General features: G+C 45.4%; 3 protein-coding genes across 4 annotated transcripts; all 3 read left to right on the top strand.

Moving 5' to 3' along the window:
* The first annotated feature begins 185 nt into the window (after nt 1–185).
* On the top strand, nt 186–3,464 carry LOC124680708 (AP-3 complex subunit sigma-like). Of its 2 annotated transcripts, none has more exons than XM_047215760.1 (7): nt 186–347; nt 571–613; nt 688–749; nt 1,172–1,268; nt 1,703–1,773; nt 2,914–3,000; nt 3,109–3,464. In XM_047215760.1, exons 1-7 carry the CDS (start codon nt 279–281, stop codon nt 3,271–3,273), a joined length of 594 nt encoding a protein of 197 aa, XP_047071716.1. In that variant the 5' UTR covers nt 186–278; the 3' UTR covers nt 3,274–3,464. The 2 variants fall into 2 exon arrangements, with proteins under 2 accessions (XP_047071716.1, XP_047071717.1); XM_047215761.1 differs by having other exon boundaries at nt 193–347; nt 2,914–3,005; nt 3,109–3,289.
* A 748-nt stretch (nt 3,465–4,212) lies between these two features.
* LOC124680707 lies at nt 4,213–8,039 on the top strand. Its single transcript, XM_047215759.1, has 3 exons — nt 4,213–4,338; nt 7,199–7,314; nt 7,419–8,039. The coding sequence occupies exons 1-3, from the start codon at nt 4,213–4,215 to the stop codon at nt 7,834–7,836; spliced, it is 660 nt and encodes a 219-aa protein (XP_047071715.1). The 3' UTR covers nt 7,837–8,039.
* A 5,837-nt stretch (nt 8,040–13,876) lies between these two features.
* On the top strand, nt 13,877–14,980 carry LOC124680704 (extensin-like). The gene has a single exon (XM_047215757.1). It carries the CDS (start codon nt 13,877–13,879, stop codon nt 14,978–14,980), a length of 1,104 nt encoding a protein of 367 aa, XP_047071713.1.
* Nucleotides 14,981–23,479: the final 8,499 nt, after the last annotated feature.

Genomic DNA, 23,479 nt, shown 5'->3' with positions numbered 1-23,479 from the left:
CTCATCCCATAAATACCTTAAGAACGCCTTAGGAATTTGGAAATACTCTAGGTGTAGGTTTTAGAAAACTTGGCCTTCGAAAAAGTGGGAATTGGGTGAAAACGCTTTATCCACTGAGCTACAGGCGCCCTTGTTGAATTGAATTTCTTGATTTGTTACTTAACTTTTGTTTTGTGAAATTACTTGTTACTTCGGCAATTCTCAATGTTTATTATGCTCTTGTCCCTGCAAGGCTGACCCGATCTCGCCCGGCTCCTCCTCTTCTTTCTTCGGCGACCATGATCCAATCGGTGATGGTCATCAGTACTCTGGGAAAGCCCCGCCTCCTCAAATTCTACAACTTCCAGGTCCCGAACCTTCTCTATCCTCCGCCCCTTTCTCCTCTCTCCTTCTTCCTATTTATGTTCACGCCTTCTCTCCTCTTCAACCGCCCATCACGTGCTCGGTCAATTTCCCCCACCCAGCTCAGGAACCACTTCTGCCATAAATCAATTATGTGCTTGATGAGATGTCTTAGCGACTAAGCTCTGCTCATTGTTTTCTCTGTGTTCATGGATTTTGTGGATGCAGGACCCCCAGAAGCACCAGGAGCTCGTCCTCAGCATCTTTCAGTGTACACTAGATTCGCTATCCTGTTCTTTTCACCATTTGTATAGTGTGCTTGAGCTGCCGGGTCTCTTCTTGCAGTGTTGTCTGCGAGGCCGGAGGGTGTGAGCAATTTCGTTGAGACCGATGCAATTTTTGGACCGGTAATGCACCCTCTCAGGCTATCCCTGTCTAATCTAATCCAGTAGTAAATCTTGTGCAAAAAGGGAGAAATGACATGCAAATTCGAGCAGTGAACAAGGGAAACTGGAACATTCTTCCCTGGAAGGCAATTGGTTGTAACCTAACTTGCTATCTTACTAGTCAATCTGCGTGCAAGCTGTCCTACTGCTGACTACTAAGCATGTATGCAAATGCTTCAGAAAACTCTTTAAAGGAGAGCACCAAACAACTATTTAGCATGTGTTGCTGCAAACGATTAATCAATTGTAAGATTAAATTGGTACTTCGATTAAACTTTTGTGAGGACAAAACTTAAGTTATCTGACTAACCTTGTGACTATTTGACCTCCAATAAGTTGTAAGAAGGGTAAAAAGACGTATGATCTCCTTTTTCTCTTCACAGGGGACAAAACTGGTCTACAAGCATTTGGCGACACTATACTTCGTTTTTGTCTTTGACAGCTCTGAGAATGAGCTTGCTATGCTCGACCTTGTACAAGGTAGCCTAAACCCTTATCAGCACACTTGTTTCTTCAGTTACTACGACTGATAGGCGCATGTGCAATGAAAGATAAGGCTTCACAGATATACATTCGGGACGAAATATGTTGAGTGTGTTATCATGCTACACATTATTTCACATGTTTTGATACAATCCCAGTCTACTGCCTCTCATGGATGTTTGTCTTATTACCATGGTTCTTTCAGTATTCAATATTGATATTTCTCTGTTCAGTATTTTCTATTCAAATTCTGATTCTTGCTAAACACTTATGCATGTCACCGCACTAGCACATTATTAGCATGCATTCTTTTGTCCATCTAATGCTTGGTGAAGTACTTATCATTGTTCTCCTGTTTCTGTCACTTTAAGATCTTCTTATCAACTCTTTGAGGTCATCAACTAATCTTAAGAAGCGTTATCTTGTCACAGTATTTGTTGAAACATTGAATAGATGCTTCAAGAATGTCTGCGAGCTTGACATTGTATTTAACTTCAACAAGGTACCATGATTCTCTTATTTGATATTTAATCTGGATAGTCACTACTATGATTCTCTCGACGAAAGCAGCAATTTCTGTTCCCCGCAAAAAGAAAATACACTATAATAAAAATAAACAAAGTTCACACCATGTAGCATTGGTTTATTATGATCGTTGATTTGCTGCATGTAATATGTTTTTGTCACATGGATCATATAAAATATATATCCGAGTGCGCAATGTAACAAAAACTTAAATATAATAAGGTTCACATTACAGCTTGTTGCATATCTATTTCATTATCCGCTGCCAACCAAATTATCACAGTTGACATTCCAAGAAGCATTTTCTGGCTAAGTATATGCTTTTTAAGGTCTGCATATCTATTTCATTATCCACTACCGACCAAATTCTCACAGGGGAAATTCCAAGAAGCATTTTCTGGCCAAGTATATGCTCTTAAGTCTGCATTTCTATTTCATTACCCACTACTGATCAATTTATCAGAGTTGAAAATTGAAGCACTTTCTTGATAAAAGTATATGTTGTGAAGTCATGCTAGTGGCCCACCGAAGTACTTGCATATGAACAAAGAATCAAAAACACAGTTGAAGTGGTGTCTTAAGCACGATTCAGTTTGAAATACAAGTTAGGAAACATTGATAGATGTAATACCTAGTCTTCTCTAGTTCTTAGCAACGATGACATAACTGTAATTTAATCATTAATGTCCAGTGTTCCACTGGAAGAGAGCTTGAAGGAAAATAGAGAAAGAGCCAACCCTATTGATCTTTAAACAGAAGACCAGTGACATTCGTTACTAAGCAATGGTGATAGTTGATTATTGAGATTTTTTTAAGGAAAAGGAAAGCTAGGGATGCTTTTGGCCCATAAGAACTCCAAAACCTGCTGATTCCTATGATGCTACTACCCTCAATCCCATTCTTGCTGTATTGTTTGCATCCTTTAATTGATGGAAGTGTGTGTGTGTGTAGAGATGCACAATTTTTTTCTGATCAGGCACAATTTTTTTCTGATCAGACAAAACTCCAGTTGTTCATCCCAGCAGTCTTTTCTCCTGTCATAGTGATGACTGATGAGCGCAGTACTACTTACGAATAACCACCATTCTTCCTCGGCTAATTGTAATATTAAATGCAGCTGCACGCAGTTTTGGATGAAATGATACTGGGAGGACAAGTGATTGAAACAAGTTCAGAGGAAATAATGAGATCTGTAGAAGAGATTGCGAGGTTCTTACTCCCTCGATCAGTCGATCCTTTCTGCCCTCACCCTCCCATGTCCCGTTTTATTCTTTAGTGCAATTCTAACAGTGTTGCTTGCTACTTGACACAGGTTGGAGAAACAATCAAGCACGACAAGCCTCATACCAAAGTCGATTTCACAGCGCTTCAGCCGCTGAATTTTTCCAGTCATTTTCAGGACAGAATTCGTAGGACCTTACCAGAAGAAATCAGATTGGTGTTCCAATTTATCTCCAGTGGCCTGTCAGTTCTCTGAAGTGTTGAGCATCTGCTATTCAACATGAAAACTTATTGGCTGACATACATATCTTACTGTCTCCCACCCAAGAGTTGTAAGTTGTAACCAGAAATGTGACGCACGCCATGCATGCTGCATCTGTAGAAAGACACTTTTCTTGTCTGATGATATATGAATGCAGTGCTATATGCTCTTCTTTTGGTGTCTAACTCTGTTTTCCATTGGAAACATGTTTCTGTCTCTGAATTAATTCGACAAACAGCATTGCCTGACCATTTACCATATACCCGTTGCACCATTACAACATTTCACCTCATCATCTCGGTTTTGGTGCTGACAGTGGTTCACAAGCATCCATGACATCCCAGTTACTTGCAATGTCATTGTTTGAAAGTTGACTAAGAAATGGCGAGGATCAAAGGTTTGCATAGACTGATGTTAAAAAAATCTACTACTAAAATAGAGGATTTTTTTCCCGAATAAAGGGCACCGCCCCTAGCTTTCAATATAGCAGCCAAAGTCACAGATTTCAGCTTTGTTATTACAACAGACAGGGGTAAAACCTCCACCTGGTAATAAAAGGCAAGAAAAAATGAAGGATTTTAACATGGAAGTTCTCTGAAGTGAAAATCATCGTTCTCTAGTTTGAGTCTATAAAGTTGGGCACCATGTGTTATGGAACTCCTCTACCTTCAGCTTTGGAACTAAGGTGTTTGTTTAGAAAATTTCCTAAACTTTCACAATAACTACTGACCTACTGTATTTGAAGTGCAAATTACATGAACAAAATTTATCGATTCCTGGAATATTCGAACCTACAAGGACAGAACTAAACATCATCGTCACGAGTCCAGGCCAGCATATATTACTCATGCTTGCAAATTCCTATCTTTCTAGAGCTCAGATTTCTCTCTCGCTAGGGTTTGAGGTGAGGAGCCGCTCCTCTCCCCCGCCCCCATGGCCGACCTCGGCGGCTACGACATGCGGCGGCAGCCTACTGCGGCGGAAGTGGTGGGGCGCCTCAAGGACGACGGCGACTTCGACGCCCTCCGCCGCGCCATCATCCGCAAGGTCAAGGACAACGTAAGCACGTGCTCCATCTCCCATCTCCCCCAAATTTCTTTGTCTTGCGATCCGATTCCGACGTTGTTGCTCCTTCACGATGGAGCCTCGATGTGGCGAAATGGAATTCCCCCGTGGAGCTTTATTACTACCTGATTCATTACCCTTTATGTTTGTACTAGATGTGAGTGCATTGCCCAAAGAGTTGAAATCGTTCTGCATTGGTTCGATTCCTTTCTGTACTGTGGTATAATTTGCCCCAGAGGGATCGATTTTAATTGAACCATAGATGTGAATTGAGGCGATCGTGCGTTTTCTATGTTTCATGTGGTCAGTTGCTCGAGGGTTGTGTTGGTATTGAAAATGTTACTTTTGGGTTCTTGGAGTTCTGCACAAATCGTCCAAGGAAGCTTGGAATGGAATTTCTCCAGTGGAGCGCTATTGCCTGATTCATTAATATTTTGATGTTTGGAAATTGGAATAGGCAGCAGTGCTGATAGAATGGAGCTCGTTCTGCATTGGTTTTATTTGATCTTTTCTGGTTGATGAGTATCAGCCAAGAACTTGCCTATAGGTGTTGCTTGATCTTTAACAGTAGTCACATCATCATTAGTAGGGATAACTAATACGGAGTACTATTTTGTAAGGAGAAAACACACGCACACACAAAGGTAATTCACCATGAACTCGATCTTGGTTGTATTGGATTGAAGCGGAACTCCATTCCATGGCGCAAAGGGAATGTGAGGAACTAATGTGGAATCCACATTCTTCAAATGTGGCTCATTTGCGCTGTTAGACTCTTTTAGCTGTTAGACTCAAATGTAAGGAACTAAGTGTGGATTGAAGCGGAACTCGATTTTGATTTTTGCTGTTAGACTCCTTTTCTCTGTTTTAGAAGTTTCCAGTCCACATTCTTCAAATGTGGCTCATTTGCGCTGTAAAACTATGTCACTGTGGTTGGGTTTCAATGTAACTGGGGGGAGCCCTTTTCTCTAAAAAATGTGGAATCCACAATTCCACATGGAACAACTTCTAAAACTCATGCAGTCCGAACAAAGATTGGCTTCGAATCTACATAACTTCAGACTTGTCATCCATATGAAACGTAGACGGGTGTCTATGTTACTCGGACATAGGCATGGGTGTCCGTATCTGACTCGGATTCAGGTTTCCGATTTGATAAGTTTTTTGTTGGACACAGCAAATAACATTTGGAATTTGATAATTTCACGAATTTGGTATGTCTGATTCGGCAATAAAAGGGCATGGATAACCATGTAACACTGCTTGAGGCCCGAGGATGTGAAAATTAAGCACAGGTTTGTGGAAAAAAAAAAGGTCTGTAAACCGGTACATCATTTATCTCTTATTTAATTTCCTGTGAGAGACCAATGGTTTTGTCATATACTCATATTAGGGCTATGGGAACGTTAGGCTCTATTTGTACAGATGGTGTGTGCAGCGTTGATGGGGAACTAAAAATGAATTACAGATTTGGAAAAAAATAATTACAAGGTGGTAACGTACCTATTTCCATCACATAGAAGGTTGTTGCTGTCTTGCTGATTGCCTGATTCACATTTGAAGGTTGATTTGAATTAGGCTGAAATGGAAATTAATGATAAGTAGGGAAAAGCTAGAACCAGCGCTTTGAATATCCAGTAAGCTTTTCACATCTAGATGTAGTTGTTATCAGTCTGGTTCACCCCCTATAAGTAGAGATAGACAATCAAACTACAGCCATCATTGTCATAGATTGTCTGGATAAGCTCATTTGACATGCAGGGTGGTCAAAAGCAACAGAAGCTAGCATAGCACTTAAATTTCATTGATCGATATAGTTTGTAGTAGTTGATGTCAATTTCAGTGATCAATCTAGTTTTGAGGAATAGTTTGATAGTTTTATTGATCAATCCAGTTTTGAGGAATAACTCATATCATCGTTAGCAGTTACTAGTTCAATACATTGCAATGGTCTGGTCACATTGCACAATTATAATCTACTCATCTTTTGATACTCCCTCCGATCCTAAAAAAGTGTCCGTAGCCTTATACAAATAAGTTTTACATTTAAATCCTTGTAAATTCAAGAAAAGAAAGACACCTGTGCGTCCGCGTCACACGAGCGTTGTCTCTCCATCGTTCCAGGCAAAGCAACTAATTAATTAACTGCATGCCTGGTCACACGTACGTACGCCGAAGGAACAACACGCCAGCCTGGTTGATGGGACTGCGGGCCAGAGCATAGAGTGTGGAGTGCGGGTTGAGGGTAAAGAAACGGTAAGGTGTTTTTTGCAAAATATCCTGTCCGACATTTTTTCCGGATCGGAGGGAGTACAACAATGCGGCGACTAATAGTCAACTGATGCCCTTTGCTCATTTATCAGCCAGTCATGTTGGATAAGCTGATTTCTAGGTGCTCAACTTCATCTCAAACTTTGTTCCAGTGGCATTGACTCTTTCATTATCTGATTAGGGTCTCTTTCCTTGCTAGGAATGTACACTATACTAGAGGTTTCCTGGTTCTGAGTTAGATGTTATCTGGTTTTTCGTTTTGTAAGTTAATCAATCTTGCCATGCTTCAACTCAACCGCAGGGTTCTTGACCATGTGTTGTTGTACTTTTAGTCTTATTTTGCATTTTAACATATGCCGTGGATTCCACCTTAATGACAGTTTCTGTGCAGGATTAATACCCTAGTATATGAAATCTGCTTATGCTGCACCAAGTTGAATGAGAGTATTACATGGCCTGCAAAAAATGTTAGCAACAAAAAATGTTAGCTTGATACTGTCCTGATTTGCGGAATGTGGCCTAATACCACACCGGCAGATAAGAACTTAACACTGAGCAGTTCTAATGGCAAGTTATTTTGCAGGAGGTGCTGCGCAACAATATAATCGCAGAAGTCAAGCAGTCAACGGTACTTAGTGAAGATGGGTCTGAAAAGTTTAAATTAAAAGAACTCTCTGATGCAATTTTTCAGGATGTTGGGTAAGCCGGGCCTTCTTTCTCCTTCAAACATTTGCACTTGTTACTACTGTGTACTAGATATCAGCAACTTATCTGAACTCTGCTATGCTGCGTTTCCATATCAGGAGCAAAATAATGGGCCAAATCTCAGACGAGGTATGGAGTGTCATCCAGTCGAAAGAAACAGATATCCGAGGAACAGTGGAAGTTATCTTCAACAGGATAATGAACCCTGAACAGCAACAGGATGCTGGCCCTTCGTCCAAGAAGCTGAAGAGAAATGACAAAGAGGAGCAAGTTTCGCCACCAAAAGCCTCAACCTCTGTTACAGCCAAGCCGGAAGAAGAAGATGATGATCCAGAGGCACCACCAGGGTTTGGTTTCAGTAACCATCAGAGCAGCAACAGCGTGATAAAGCTGGACCAGCCTTTGAATGGGGAGAATCCTTCCCAGGTGAAACCAAGTGAGGATAAGCCAGTCGATGCTGGTAGTTTGGGGGATGCCGATGATGAGGATCCTGATGTGGCTCCAGGATTTGGCTAATAGTCTTGCGATCTCCTATGACAGTGCCGGTGTTTCTTTGGCAGCAATGTTGGGGGAAGATTTCATGTTTGCTGCTTGAGAGGTGTATGTAGCCATGTTCATGCCAGCCCTTAGCTTTAGCTTTTGTTGTAGGGAGTATTAATCAGAAGACTGTCAATAGACTAAATGGTTTCCCCAATGATGACTTGAACATGCGCGTCGTCTTCAGATCGTGTTAATTTACTTCTTGAGAGTGGTGCCCATTTGTTCATCTATCTAATGACTGAAGCAGCAAATATGCACATCTGCAAGTCAAATGGATTCTGTTTAAACCCAATGAGCTATGTTTAGTTCTGTAGGGTGAACTGAAGCCCATGAATCATGAGTGCATATGAACTGTAGGGTGAACTGGATTCATATTTGCTGCTTGAGAGGCGTAGTTGTGCATATGAATCTTGAGTCATGAAACTATACCTGGGCAAAATTTGGGCCAGGCCAGGCCTAAAAAAGCCCTAAGCTAGAAATGTAGGCCCGAGCCTGACCCAACCGTCGGGCCTAGAGATCACCCTGAAATGTGGAAAAGCCTGGCCCATCCAGACTCTAGCCTAAATCACATATTTTGGAGGAGACTTGCCCGGCCAACATGCAATCTTGGCCTGGTCCTGCCTAGTATTTTTACCAGTACAAAAAAGTGTTGGTGGCAACTGTCTTTATTACTCGACTCGAGCTCATGCGGCAATGGAGAAACCGAAGGAGATGAGAATGCAGGTTAGGAGGTGAGGGGAGTAGAGTGCAGAGTAAAGGTGTATGCTTGCAAAATAGTAACCGTGCGGCGCTCAGCAGGACATGTCTCTGAAAAAAAGGCTAAATCAGCGTTCCTCTCGGTTCAACTTTTGGTCTGCTTTAAACCCCGTGTTATGCAACATTTTGGTGTGAGCTAGGCTTCCAAACGGTCGAATTTTGGCCTAATGCATACGGGAAAACCCATTGTTGGCAAACCAATCAGACCCCAAGGGGTTGAAAGAAAAAAAAAGTTGAGAAGCCAGAAATCATGAGTAAACAATAAATTTAACAAAGGAAACATTTTATTGTGCAGAGAGGCTGACATCAAGGACCCACCAGCCATCAGCATAAACGGCTCGATCGGGAAACGTCAACCAGGTCGAAACAAAAGGGCGCGACAAAAAAATATAGAGCCATAGACGCTGCCATCAGGGTCCCACAGTAGTATGTGAGTGCCGATTTGCGTTGACTTGGCCAGCGCACCCGAGAATTCCTCATCCACCGCGTACTGGCCGATTTGTGATGGTTTTACCAAACCCGTGAGTTGTTAGCTATGGGATCAATATCAATGCATATGCCAAGCCATATTATCTTGTTGATGGCATTTATCCGGACCGGACCATAGTAGTGAAGACAGTCCTTAATCCTACAAAAGAGAAAACAAAGAGGTTTGCCTAGAGGCAAGAGGCTTGTAAAAGATGTGGAGCGGGCATTTGCTATGATGCAAGCTCGTTGGGCTATTGTTCATCGCCCTGCTAGAACGTGGAATGGAACGTAGAATGTTCAGACCATGTATGAGACGATGACTGCTTGTGATCATGCACAACATGATCGTTGAGCAAGAGCGTGACAACAACCTTCATGACCAAGCATGGCAATTTCAGAGTGAGTTGGTCGAGTTGCAGCCAGAGGAATCAACGTTTGAGGAGTTTCTCCATATGCACACTAAGCTCTATGATAGCCACATATCCACTCATCTCCAAGCAGATATTATTGAGCATTAGTGGGCATTGTGAGGGCCTGAGAAGAATGAAAAGTAGTCATCCCATAGAATTTAAGTTGTTTAGTTATGAATTGTGTTCTTCTTTATTTTTGGCAATTCTATTTGTTTAATTATGGATTTTATTTGCATGTGAAAGTTGTCTTTTATTTGTTGATTGGGTGTAATAAGGAACTTGACATTATTTATATTGCAACCTTATTATTTTCTATTGTCATGTGTTATTTGGAAAATATGGTGAGAAGTGAATGAAAATGGCTTGGCCGGACTCAAAATGCGTTGGGCCACTTGGCGTCAAAACGAGACCTGTTAAATATCCGCGGTCCATTTCTTATGTCTGAAATCTGTCATGCCGCTGGAGATGGAGATGCCCTAACTCTTTCTCAATGTTTGATCGTGGACATGTTTACTCGCTTATCTTCATTTTGGTCCGGCCCCCGATCAAAAGTTCGAAATTCAAAATCCACATCCATCCAAAAATTATTGGTTCCGTTGACCAGGTCTCCCTAATACGAGGACAAGGTGGCCTCGGCTTTCTTCCTTCCGATCCGATGAGCTGATCGGATCAAAAGGAAGCGGAAAAAGCCTGCAGCTGCCCAATCGTACTGGAACGCCATTAATTCCTTGCTCTCTGCTCTGCGCGCGTTTTCCGCGCAAGGCACCCCACCCGAGCAGGTAGCGTACGTGAGTTGCGTACGAGCCTGCACCAAGCACGGGGGCGGGTCGGCCTTGGCCGAGACAAAGAACGAGGAACCATCTCGCAAAGCAGAGAAGAGAGGGGGAGAGGAGAGGAAGATCTGCGGCGGATAGGGAGTCGAGAGGGAGCGGCGGCCATGGCCGGGCCTTGGAAGAAGCCTCTGTGGGGAGGGCCCCTGACGCTGGAGAAGTACCACCGCTTCTTCGTCGATCCTTGGGGCGCCAGCATCACCAACGACCAGCTCAACCACGTTCGTGCGAAATTTTGGCAAAAGAGACCACACTGCCCAATTCATTGACAAAAAGGACCACCTGTGAGTGTAATTGACAAAAAAGACCACCTCAGCTGTGGCGGCAGCGCCCCCAGGCGACACGTGGCACATGCCGCCGGAGGCTGTGGCGGCATGTTAGAAGCCGCGTCACGCCGTCAACCGCCGTCTACAGCTGCGGGCCATGCCGCCGGAGGCTCGGGCGGCAGGCTGACGTGGAAGCTGCCGCTGCAAGGACTGGCGGCACGCCTGCCTGCCTCCACAAGCCATGCGTTGCTGCAACTAAAATGTGAATTAGCTGTCTTGTGCTGCGCCGTGGGTCGCCATGCCATCAACATGCATCCAGTTTCTGCTAGTTATTTTTTGCAAAAAAAAGAAGATTTTCTGAGTACACATATGTGACTCTTGTTCAAAATATTGAGTTAGAGCATCTCCTATAGTGGCCCCGATAGCAATTTGGGGTCCGGGGTCGAAAATAGGCTCACACCGGCGTGCGGCGCAGGCCAATTTTGGAGCCCAATAAAATCGCTGGCAACCCCGTGCTGGCTCCTTCGCCAAGGGCGCGCCGGCGCCTCGCGGAACGACGGTTTTCGCGGAAACGACGGGGGAGGTTGGTCATCGGCGTTAATGGTCTCCCGCACGGAAACCAAAACGGCGAGGGCGACGACTGTCCACGCGGCGTCCACCTACCTTACCCACACTCCTTCAATGTCCGTTCGTCGCCTTCCTTAAAACCACTGGATTGGGAAGAGCGCCCTCGGCAGCCCGGACTGGGAAGAGCGCTTCGGCCGCGAGCGCGCCGAAGAGGTCGCGCGGATGGACAATCCCTCCGGCGGCCGCTTCAACAACGTCGGCCGCCGTGCCTGGTGGTACGACCGCGACGTCGACGCCACGCTATATTTAGAAATCAAATTCAAATGTTGAAAACGATACTCATACGAAGTTCGAACGAAATTTATACAAATTTAACACGACTTCAAACTAAAAAACTAAAAAAAAACATCTAGCGGCGCGGGGAGTCGAAGGCGTTGAAGTCCAGGTCGTCGCCGCTGGATGACCGGAAGGACCAGCTGTCGGCGTCGTCGCCCTCCTCCTTGTCGGTCTTCTCCTCCTTTGGCGCCGATAGCTCTGATAGTCCGGCGAGGTCAACGTAGTTGGCGTCGTGGTCCCTGGCGGACCACACCGCCGCCTGCCGCGGGTCGATCGCGATGTGACGGTAGTCCTCGTCGACGGAACTCCTCCTCGTCGCCGTCGCCACGGAGGACCGCCTGCGCCTCAGCCTCCTTCTCCCACCATTTCTTATTCGCCGGCGGAAGTGGTGGCGAGGTGTCCTCATCCTTGACGCGGGAGCGGTGGCCCGACCTCGTCGTCGGACGAACCGGAGCAGAGGACGGCGCGTCGCATCGCGTCGTCGCGGATGATGATGCCTCCGGAAGGAGGCGCGGCCGAGTGCATGCGCCCGACGGCGGACGATCCGGTGCGGGAGGTTCCGAACGCCGCAGTTCATTCTGGGGACCTCTGCCGTGCGCGCGTCGGCGCCATGATCCTGCGGGAAGTAGACTGGCTCCCGTTGCCCGCGGTGGCGTGGACGGTAGCCGTACTCGCGGAGCGTGGCGTCGACGTCGCGGTCGTACCACCAGGCACAGCGGCCGACGTTGTTGAAGCGGCCGCCGGAGGGATTGTCCATCCGCGCGACCTCTTCGGCGCGCTCGTGGCCGAAGCGCTCTTCCCAGTCCGGGCTGCCGAGGGCATTCTCCAGGAGTCTCCTCTGCTCCGGCGTCATTGAGGCCCGCCGTTCCCTGGCGAGGGCCAGCATCTGTGGTACGCGCGGGTGGGTGGTGGTTCGGGCGGAGGTTGAGGACGGCGGCGGCTAGGGATGGACGACGGGGAAAAAATGAGTGCGCGCCGGTGTGGTTTTAAGGAAGGCGACGGACGCACATTGAAGGAGCGTGGGTAAGGTAGGTGGACGCCGCGTGGACAGTCGTCGCCCTCGCCGTTTTGGTTTCCGTGCGGGAGACCATTAACGTCGATGACCAACCTCCCCCGTCATTTCCGCGAAAACCGTCGTTCCGCGAGGCGCCGGTGCGCCCGATTCGCGCCCTTGGCGAAGGAGCCGGCACGGTTTTATTGGGCTCCAAAATTGGCCTGCGCCGCGCGCCGGTGCGAGCCCATTTTCGACCCCGGCCCCCAAATTGCTATCGGGGCCACTATCGGAGACGCCGGTGAAGATGCTCTAACTCAATATTTCGAACAAGAGTCACATATGTGTACTCAGAAAATCTTCTTTTTTTTACAAAAATTAACTAGCAGAACTGGATGCATGCTGATGGCATGGCGACCCACGGCGCAGCACAAGGCAGCTAATTCACATTTTAGTTGCAGCAACGCATGGCTTGTGGAGGCAGGCCGGCGTGCCGCCAGTCCTTGCGGCGGCAGCTTCCACGTCAGCCTGCCGCCCGAGCCTCCGGCGGCATGGCCCGCAGCTGTAGACGGCGGTTGATGGTGTGGCGCGGCTTCTAACGTGCCGCCACAGCCTCCGGCGGCATGTGCCACGTGTCGTCTGGGGGTGCTGCCGCCACAGCCGAGGTGGTCTCTTTTGTCAATTACACTTATAGATGGTCCTTTTTGTCAATTAATTGGGCAGGGTGGTCTCTTTTGCCAAAATTTCCGTTCGTGCCCACCAAATCTCCCTATCTACAGCATTCATTCATTCATCTGATACGTTCTAGAATCGGATCTGTTCTTCCTTCATTCACTGTCCTTTGTTTTTACTAAATATGTTGTTTCATTCATTCATGTGAGTGTTTGCGGCCCATCGTTATCCTTCCATGTTACTCTATCAGTCTCGAATCGGATCTTAGTCAGAGGCTTCTGTTCGTTTACTGTCTCTACATAACTGAACCTGTTCTTTCAGTTTGTCTTTTTACTGAATCTGTTCTTCTTTCTCTTTGTTTTTTTACTAAATCTGCTCTTCTCTAACCTTGTTTCTTAACTGAATATGTTCTTCTTTCTCTTCTTTTTACTGAATCTGTTCTTTTTCATTTTTTTTTACTGAATCTGTTCTTTTTTTACTAAATCTGTTCTTCCTTCATTTTAATTATTAAATCCGTTTTTGGGGATTTCCTGTATGAAATTTGATGTCTTTATGGTGTGCGCTCGTTTGATTCTGTTTGCAGATCATCTCCATGCATGGCTTCGTCAAGCTACCGCCCAACAAGGTTTTCTCCCGTTCCTCCTCCTTAATTACCTTCAGTTTCTTCCGCTTGCCGTTGGCGTGACGGGATGGGGTTTTTGTTGCGAGGAGCAGAAGAAAATGATGGACCAGCTGGTAGGCCACACGGACCTGCAGCCGCCGCGCCGCTCGACTCTGCACAGCGCGGCGCCCGCGACCCGGCCCTCCGCCGTCAGCATCGCAGCCGCGCAGGTCGCGGCCGACGTCGACGCGATCGGCTGGACGGAGTGCCCCATTGGCTCTGTGGCCGCCTTCGCTGGCTTCGGGGAGGGCCCGCCGGAGCGGCTGGAGCCCATGCCCCCGCCGGCCCACCACGTGCTCGCGCTGGTGGTGCGACGCGCGCGGTCCAAGCGGACGCGCGGCTCTGCGTATCCGCGCCCTGCCGCGGCCGTGAAGACGGAGGTGATGGAAGAGGACATGGAGCTCGAAGAGGCCCGCATGGAAGAGGACATGGAACTCGAAGAGGCGGACATTTCGCAGCCGCCACCGTCGCCTCCGCCGCGGTGGATGCGCTCCCCGACTCCGCCGCCTCCACCCCCGTCGCCCCCGCGGCCACAGACGGCGGCGGTGCTTTCTCCGCCTTCGTTGCCGTGCGCGGTCCAGCCTAGCCTCTCATCGCCACCAGGCTTCAACTCGCCACCGCCACCAGGTTTCGGCTCGCCGCCGCCACCAGGCTTCAGCTCGCCGCCGCCACCAGGCTTCAGCTCGCACCCGCCACCGCGCTGGAATCAGCCTACGTTGGCGCCTCTCCCTATCCCACCACCAGGCTTCGGTTCGCCACAGGTGACACCGCCTCTTCCGCAGCCATCCTGGGGCTTGCCTGCAGGACCGCCACCATTCTGTCAACAGCCAGTGCCGCCGTGTTATCCGGCACCGTGCTGGGGCGCGCCCTCTATTCTGCCGCCACAGCATGCGGCCTGGGGCTGGCCGCATCAACCGCCGCGCTGGGCACCACCTCATATGCTGGAGCAGCAGCGGCCGCCGCCACCGTGGGGCTTCATGGAGCCGTCGGCGCGTCCTCCTGTGCCGCTGCAGCATCAGCCGCATTTTGAGGGGCATCAATGGCCGCAGCCACCGTGGGGCTACATGGAGTCGTCGGTGCCTCCTATGCCGCTGCAACATCAGCCGCATTTTGAGGGGCACCAATGGCCACAGCCACCGGGGGTGTCCTGGCCGGTGTTTTAGAAACTGCTGTGTAGTAGTTTACTAAACTGACATAAGATTAGGGATAAGATTACCAGCTTAGAGTTGCGAACTGTAGTTTACTACTCGTATTTCCCTGCACCTTCATTTCCTAGTATTGCTACTATTGTGTTCAGAAACATGATCCGTAGAATATCTGAATGAGACATATTGGCTTGCTAATATAGATACTCTGTCAGACACCCCATCCTACCGAAACCCGCATAATAACAGTTTGCGCTAACGAGTAAAAAGTAGTTCTAGGCGGATACCAGAAAAATGGCCGTCTCCATTTTTTTTTCTTCATCAAACCCACATTACGCCTCGAAATAGTGCATATATGGGGAGTCAAGGCCTGATTTCTAGTTCACTGCTTGCTCCAAAACAGTTAGCGGGAGGAAATATTTAGCTCGGAAGCCTCCCTTTCTTGCCACAGTTGCCACCGCTGGAGATTGATTTCGGCCATCCCCACCCTCACTGTCTGGTCTAGGGGTGGGCGAAGGGTGACCTAGGATTAATTTTGTCTACAATTTTGTTAGTTAGTATTGGTATCACCTTGGGAGTATAAAGTAATTCTGGTTGGACTTGGCAAAGTTAGCATTGGTCATTAGCAACATTAGTTTGAGGGTTAAGTAGAAAAAAGAGAAATACATGTAGATATATTATTCTATTATCTTTCTTTCTTGTTGGCTCATAAGCTTAATATTCTTAAGGTTGAATCGTTTGTACTTCCAAAGAAGATTGCTTGATTGTTTTCTATCATATGTATATTTGTTTGTCTCGCTCAACTCTTATGCTTGCTACCCAATTTTGCTAGCCAAAGACATGTACTGAGAGGGAATGCTTCTCGTGAATCCAAATCATGAACTAAAAACTCATGCTATTTGTGTCCATTATATCTACTCGTATGTGGTATTTCACTGCCACTTCAAAGTAAATTGCTTGTGTGCTACCTTTAAACCTTCAAGCATTACTACTTGTTTTGTGTTTTGTTCTTAGCTCATGAGGAAGTATTGATTGGTTTATTGTCTTTAGAGTGGATTTGCTACCCATAGGGGTAGCTACGCATGCATGCGTTGCCATCCGATCTACACAAAGATTCATTTTTTCGTTAAGGAGCGTGTTGATCATGTCACGTGAGGATGCTAGTTATTATTTCTCAAACCACCGCTCGGGCGTCTTATCCCTTAACCGAACCCCACCCATCGCTCCTCCACCTCCTACCCGACCACGTCCATGCCGCGCTCCGGCGCTCGCTGACCACCAGACGCTTCTAAGAGCGAGCTCCCCGGCGATCTCCTATGCTCGGCCTCGCCGCGGACCACCACGCCGACCCCGTTACCGGCTTCCACAACCGTGCATCGCCTGCATTTCAATCGATTTTGGGCAGTCTTAGCGTCTCCGGCTCCGTCCAACGCGGTGGTCGATGCCGGGTGCCATGTGGACGGCCGGCTACGCCATGGATCTGCGTAGGATGATGGGTCGGGAGGCTCCCCATTGCGTCATGTAGGAGCTTGGGTGGGCACCCAGATCGAGTCAACGGGGGACCGGGGGGCGGCCATCGTCCTCTGCTCGGACGCCGCGCCTATGCCGGCCTACGCTCATCCCATCGAACCCCCTCTTCCCCCGCTGGTGGGGAGCCGCTCGTTCTCCTGGACCGGCGACCGCTTGAGGTGCGGGGCGCCAACAGTTTCGACCTCCGGGTCGTCGGACGCTCGGGGAGGCGTTGGTGGCGTCGTTCGGCTGGAGGTCCTGGCGCACAAGCACCGGTGGCACCGCCGGTTGCGCCTCGGTGTCAGGGACGGGTGCGGAGTTGCAGGGGGCGAGTGCACGCCTGCGGAGTCGCCACTCTCGAGCATGTGGCTGGGATGAAATGGTCCTTGCATTAAGTACCCGCTTAATAACGTGTTAATAACATGTGGGGGTGGTAACTACGGTTTGACCAAATGGGCACATGTCGACTGCTGGAAGGGTGCGTAGCTACCCCCTGGGGCGAGTTTCTTCTGATTGTCTTTTCATGACTTCATTTCGTGACTAGCATGAATAATGTGCTAAGTCCTTAATATTGCAAAAAGAGCAAGGCCTTGGGTGCCCATCCCAAATAAAATATAAAGTAAATAAATAAATAAACAATGCTCCGCACATTATGTACTAGAGAGATCCTAAATAATGGTGTGCAATGGAGAACTACATGGGAGCCGCTCTTTAGGTCACTATATGAAAGGATGATAGATTGTTCAATGCCATTCGTTGACATAGACATGCATACCTCTCAAAATATATGTTTTCAACGCTCCTATTGCATTTAAAACAAAAAGCTCTAGTACATGAGTAATCTTGCTTTCCCTCTGCGCAGGGCCTTTCTTTTACTTTTATGTTGAGTCAGTAAACTTATTTCCCTCTACCTCAAGCAAGTATTTGAGTTGTTGTGATCCAACCATTTATATATGTTGATCCATTTAATCCTCTCTTTTATTCTTCCTTGTATAGCATAATGCTTTTACCTGAATGAACATAACTCTGAAAGCTATCTATGATTGTAAAGAGATTGTAATGATTGAGCATGTGATTTCTGCAGTAAGCGCTAATATAAAGACTCTGCTCGAAAGATAAGTACAATCTGTTAATTGTTCTCTGACCAAGAACAAAATTTTGCCATCATCAATTATGATTTCCTCTATGCACATCTATTTAGTGATTCCTTACTCATTGCAGGTTGAATTATATAAGAAGAAGTTGTTGTCTATAATGACTTGTGTATTGGTAAGCATGATGCTTCTTGTCCGTATTTTGTTTATCGACACTTCACTCCATCAACCCATGGCCTGGTTTACTAAGTTCAATTTCGCTTGGGGACAAGCGAGGTCAAGCTTGGGGGGAGTTGATATGTCCAACTCGCATCACTATTCTATATCATAATTTACTGTTATTCATTGATATATTTCATATTTAGAAGTGATACTTATGTTATTCCACCTAAATTTTGCATGTTTGATGATTATTGGAGAATTAACATCCGGAGCCATGAATCTGCTGGAAAAAGGACCATCAAGACACCATATTTCTGAAGACCAACAATTCCCAACAAAGATACAGAAAATCCTATTTTTCCAGATGACGGAGGAAGCCAGAAGGGGAGGCCGAGATGGGCTAGGGGCGCCAAACCACCCCTAGGTGCGGGTGAAGGAGATATGCCCTAGAGGCAATAATAAAGTGGTTATTATTTATATCTTTATGTTTATGATAAATGTTTATATATCATGCTATAATTGTATTAACCGAAACATTAGTACATGTGTGATATATAGACAAACAAAGAGTCCCTAGTATGCCTCTTAACTAGCTTGTTGATTAATGGATGATTAGTTTCATAATCATGAACATTGGATGTTATTAATAACAAGATTATATCATTGTATGAATGATGTAATGGACACACCCAATTAAGCGTAGCATAAGATCTCGTCATTAAGTTATTTGCTATAAGCTTTCGATACATAGTTACCTAGTCCTTATGACCATGGGATCATGTAAATCACTTATACCGGAAAGGTACTTTGATTACATCAAACGCCACCTGCGTAAATGGGTGGTTATAAAGGTGGGATTAAGTATCCGGAAAGTATGAGTTGAGGCATATGGATCAACAGTGGGATTTGTCCATCCCGATGACGGATAGATATACTCCGGGCCCTCTCGGTGGAATGTCGTCTAATGTCTTGCAAGCATATGAATAAGTTCATAAGAGAACACATACCCCGGTACGAGTAAAGAGTACTTGTCAGGAGACGAGGATGAACAAGGTATAGAGTGATACCGAAGATCAAACCTCGGACAAGTAAAATATCGCGTGACAAAGGGAATTGGTATCGTATGTGAATGGTTCATTCGATCACTAAAGTCATCGTTGAATATGTGGGAGCCATTATGGATCTCCGGATCCCGCTATTGGTTATTGGTCGGAGTGAGTACTCAACCATGTCCGCATAGTTCACGAACCGTAGGGTGACACACTTAAAGTTGGATGTTGAAATGGTAGAACTTGAATATGGAATGGAGTTCGAATATTTGTTCGGAGTCCCGGATGAGATCCCGGACATCACGAGGAGTTCCGGAATGGTCCGGAGAATAAGATTCATATATAGGAAGTCATATTCCAAGTTTGGAAATGATCCGAAGTGCATTTATGGCAGGTTCTAGAAGGTTCTAGAAAAGTCCGGAAGAAATCACCATGGAAAGTAGAGTCCCGGAGGGACTCCACCTTGCATGACCAGCCAACCCTAAAGGGGAGGAGTCCAAGGTGGACTCCCCTAGGGTGGCCGGCCAACCCACCTCAAGGAAAGGTGGAAGTCCCACCTTGGGTAGGACTCCCTCCTTGAGTAGGTTTCCCACATATGGGAGGTTTTAGTGTTGGGGTCTTATTCGAAGACTTGGACTAGAACTCTTGGTGCTTCCACCTATATAATGAGGGGCATAGGAGAGGGGCTGACCACTTCAAGCCTCAGCCTTGGCCGCACCCCTTAGAGGGCCGGCGCCCAACCCCCTCTCTCCCCAAACCCTAGCGGTCTCTCTCCTCCACCACATCCCGCACGCTTAAGCGAAGCTCCGCCGGATTTCTCCACCACCACCGACACCACGCCGTCGTGCTGTCGGATTCAAGAGGAGCTACTACTTCCGCTGCCCGCTGGAACGGGGAGGTGGACGTCGTCTTCCTCAACAACCGAACGTGTGACCGAGTACGGAGGTGCTGCCCGTTCGTGGCGCCGGAACCGATCGTGATCAAGATCTTCTACGCGCTTTTGCAAGCGGCAAGTGAACGTCTACCGCAGCAACAAGAGCCTCATCTTGTAGGCTTTGGAATCTCTTCAAGGGTGAGACTCGATACCCCCTCGTTGCTACCGTCTTCTAGATTTCATCTTGGCTTGGATTGCGTGTTCGCGGTAGGAAAATTTTTGTTTTCTATGCAACGTTATCCTACGAGTGGTATCGCAGCCGTGTCTATGCATAGATGGTTGCACGAGTAGAACACAATGGTTTTGTTGGCGTTGATGCTCTTGTTATCTTTAGTTTGAGTACTTTGCATCTTTGTGGCATAGTGGGATGAAGCGGCTCGGGCTAACTTTACATGACCGCGTTCATGAGACTTGCTCCTTGTTCGACATGCAACTTGTATTGCATAAGAGGCTTTGCGGGTGTCTGTCTCTCCTACTATAGTGAAGATTCAATTTACTCTTCTATTGACAACACTAGTATCACCGTTGTGGTTCATGTTCGTAGGTAGATTAGATCTTACTCGAAAACCCTAAACCACGTAAAATATGCAAACCAAATTAGAGACGTCTAACTTGTTTTTGCAGGGTTTGGTGATGTGATATGGCCATGATGTGATGATGAATATGTATGAGATGATCATTATTGTATTGTGGCAACCGGCGGGAGCCTTATGGTTGTCTTTAAATTTCATGTTGAGTAGTATTTCAAAGTAGTTGTAATAGTTGCTACATGAGGTGAACAACCATGAAGACGGCGCCATGAACCTTGACGCTACGCCGACGATGATGGAGATCATGCCCGTTGATGATGGAGATCATGTCCGTGCTTTAGAGATGAAGATCGAAGGCGCAAAGACAAAAGGGTCATATCATATCACATATGAACCGCATGTGATGTTAATCCTTTTATGCATCTTATTTTGCTTAGATCGCGACGGTAGCATTATAAGATGATCCCTCACATTAATATCAAGATAATAAAGTGTTCTCCCCTAAGTATGCACCGTTGTACAGTTCGTCGTTTCGAAGCATCTCGTGATGATCGGATGTGATAGACTCAACGTTCACATACAACGGGTGTAAGACATGTTGCACACGCGGAATACTTGGGTTTGCTTGACGAGCCTAGCATGTACAGACATGGTCTCGGGACAACGGAAACCGAAAGGTTGAACACGAGTCATATGGATGATATGATCAACATTTTGATGTTCACTATTGAAGCTACATCATCTCACGTGATGATCGGTTTTGGTGTAGTGGATTTGGATCGTGTACCACTTAACAACTATGGGGGATGTTGTATTAAGTGGGAGTTCATTAGTAATTAGATTAAAACATGAACTAATTATAATAAACATAGTCTGAGTAGTATTTTGAATTAATTTTGTAGTATTGGCATCCGTTTTCTACCATGCGCTAGTCTTGTAATTGAGATAGAAATACTATTAAAATCTGACAAGAAACTTTACGGATTGGTACCGTATTGTTAAAGAATCAAGAATTGATTAAGTCCTATTGCAAACTTTTAGTAAACCTCACATTGTTGATTCAAAGAGCTATGGTTTCAATTAGTACCTAAAGTTATCTTGTCTCCGTGAAACTTGAAGTTCAAATCTGTTTGAAAAGTAAGGAGCTGAAAATTTAGTTTTCAGAAATAATCAAGGTATGAGATATATGTGATATCTAAGACCTTATTGCAAGATGATAGAATATAATTTGGTGAGACTACATGAACTCATAAGTTTTATGGGAATGTACGAAGGTTGAAGACGCAAGGCGTCACAATCCTCCAACTATTGGGGCACTAACGATATTCGCATATCCATGAAGTGACCATCCTTAATATGCACCGTTGCTAAGACTCGTCGTTTCGAAGCATCACGTGATGATCGGGTGTGATAGATTCTACGTGTGCATACAACGGGTGCAAGCTAGATTTGCACATGCAAATACCAAGGTTTAAACTTTATGAGCCTAGCATGTACAAACATGGTCTCAGAAAGTTGTCATGAATTAATGGATAAAATTATGAGTGAAATTGTTCATCGTATTACAAAGTTACTAATAGTGAAATCTGGAACACTTGTCATATGATGATTAACTTCAAAATAATAACCTCAAGGTTATTGGTATTAGACCAACAAACCTAGAAGTTATTGATGTTGAAGTGTTTTTCTGAATAATGAGGAAAGCTAAAAGAGAAACTGCAAAAGATATTTTGGCAAAAAGAAAAGAAAAGACTAGAAAGTCTAGCTCGGGTGTATATAAATGATATACATGTTATGGTTGTATTCCTAGTTAAGTCACACTAAGAAATTCTTGGGTATTAGTACTATATTGGTTGGTATGAAGTGTCATACAAAACAACGCAATACAAGAATACAATGGCCTAAGTGACCGACAAGGAATATGATAGGAATGCACGCTCGGAACAAAAATAAAGTGTTATTATGTTCATCGTTGGCATTCTATCTAACCCTTAGAATTTATAATAAAGAACTTAATAATTGTTATTTTGCTCTGGTCAAATGAAAACAATGAGTTGTTTAAATTATGACATTACTCCATGTACGATGGATAAGTTATTATAAATCTTAATGGTGAAACACACATACATAACACTGACGCTAAAATGCTATAAGGCAAATGATTTGAATTCCACTTATTTGTGGAACCGCCATTTATGTCATGTTGGAAAGGAACGCATGAAGAAACTCCATGCAAATGGATTTTTGGAGTCATTTGATTTTTTGAATCGTTTGGCGCTTGCAAATCTTTTCTAAAAGAGAATGACTAAAATACCGTTCATAGGCCAAGTTTTGAACGGGCAACTAACTTAGTGGAAATATACATGATGATGTATATGGATCACTGGGCATAGTTGTGTGCGGAAGATTCTTATACTTCATGAAAACTTCAAACAATGAATTGAGTATATATATGTGGATATATTCGATAAGGAAGAAGTTTGAAACATTTGAATGGATTCAAATAAATTTCAGCATGAAGTAGAAATCATCGTAATAGAAAAGTCAAATATCTATGATTGGATCATAGTGGAAATATTTGAATTACTAGTTTTAGCGAACATCTAAGAGAGTTATGAAATTGTTCTACAACTCACATTTCTTGGAGTATCATAGTGATGATGAAGTATCCGAGAGATGTATCCAAACCTAGTTGGGTCAATGATGAGATAAAATATTAATGCCATTATATTTTTGTGAATTATGCTTTAGAGACTACCGCTTTACACTGAATAGAGCATCATCATGATCCGTTGAAATGACATCATACGAGTTATGACATGGGTATAAACCCTAATAGTCTTTTCTTAAATTTTGGTATGCATAGCATGAGTAAATAAGTTTACAACCAAAATCGGATGAATGTCTTTGTTGGTTATCCCGAGAGAATTGATTGGGAATTCTTCCCACAATGGAGACAAAGACAAAAGTGTTTGTCAATGTTTCTTATTTCCAAGAAATTGTTTCTAGCGAAGTTTTTGAGTGGGAGGACAATAGAACTTGATAAGGTTTATGAACTCGAGCATAATGATCGGAGTAGCGCAGCATCGGAATTGGTTCCGGAAGCGGCCACGACGATCATGGCTCCTATGACTACAAAGTGTTTTAGCCATGGAGATCGAAGTACATATTGAACCTTGTAGGTATGGTTTACTTTGTGATCAAATAAATGATTTGTGGACAAAGGATTGATTTTGAAC

This window comes from Lolium rigidum, unplaced genomic scaffold, assembly GCF_022539505.1.
Source record: "Lolium rigidum isolate FL_2022 unplaced genomic scaffold, APGP_CSIRO_Lrig_0.1 contig_25485_1, whole genome shotgun sequence".
NCBI classification, from domain to species: Eukaryota; Viridiplantae; Streptophyta; class Magnoliopsida; order Poales; family Poaceae; genus Lolium; species Lolium rigidum.
Note: the sequence above shows the minus strand (reverse complement) of the source record. Positions and strands in the feature narration are given on the sequence as shown.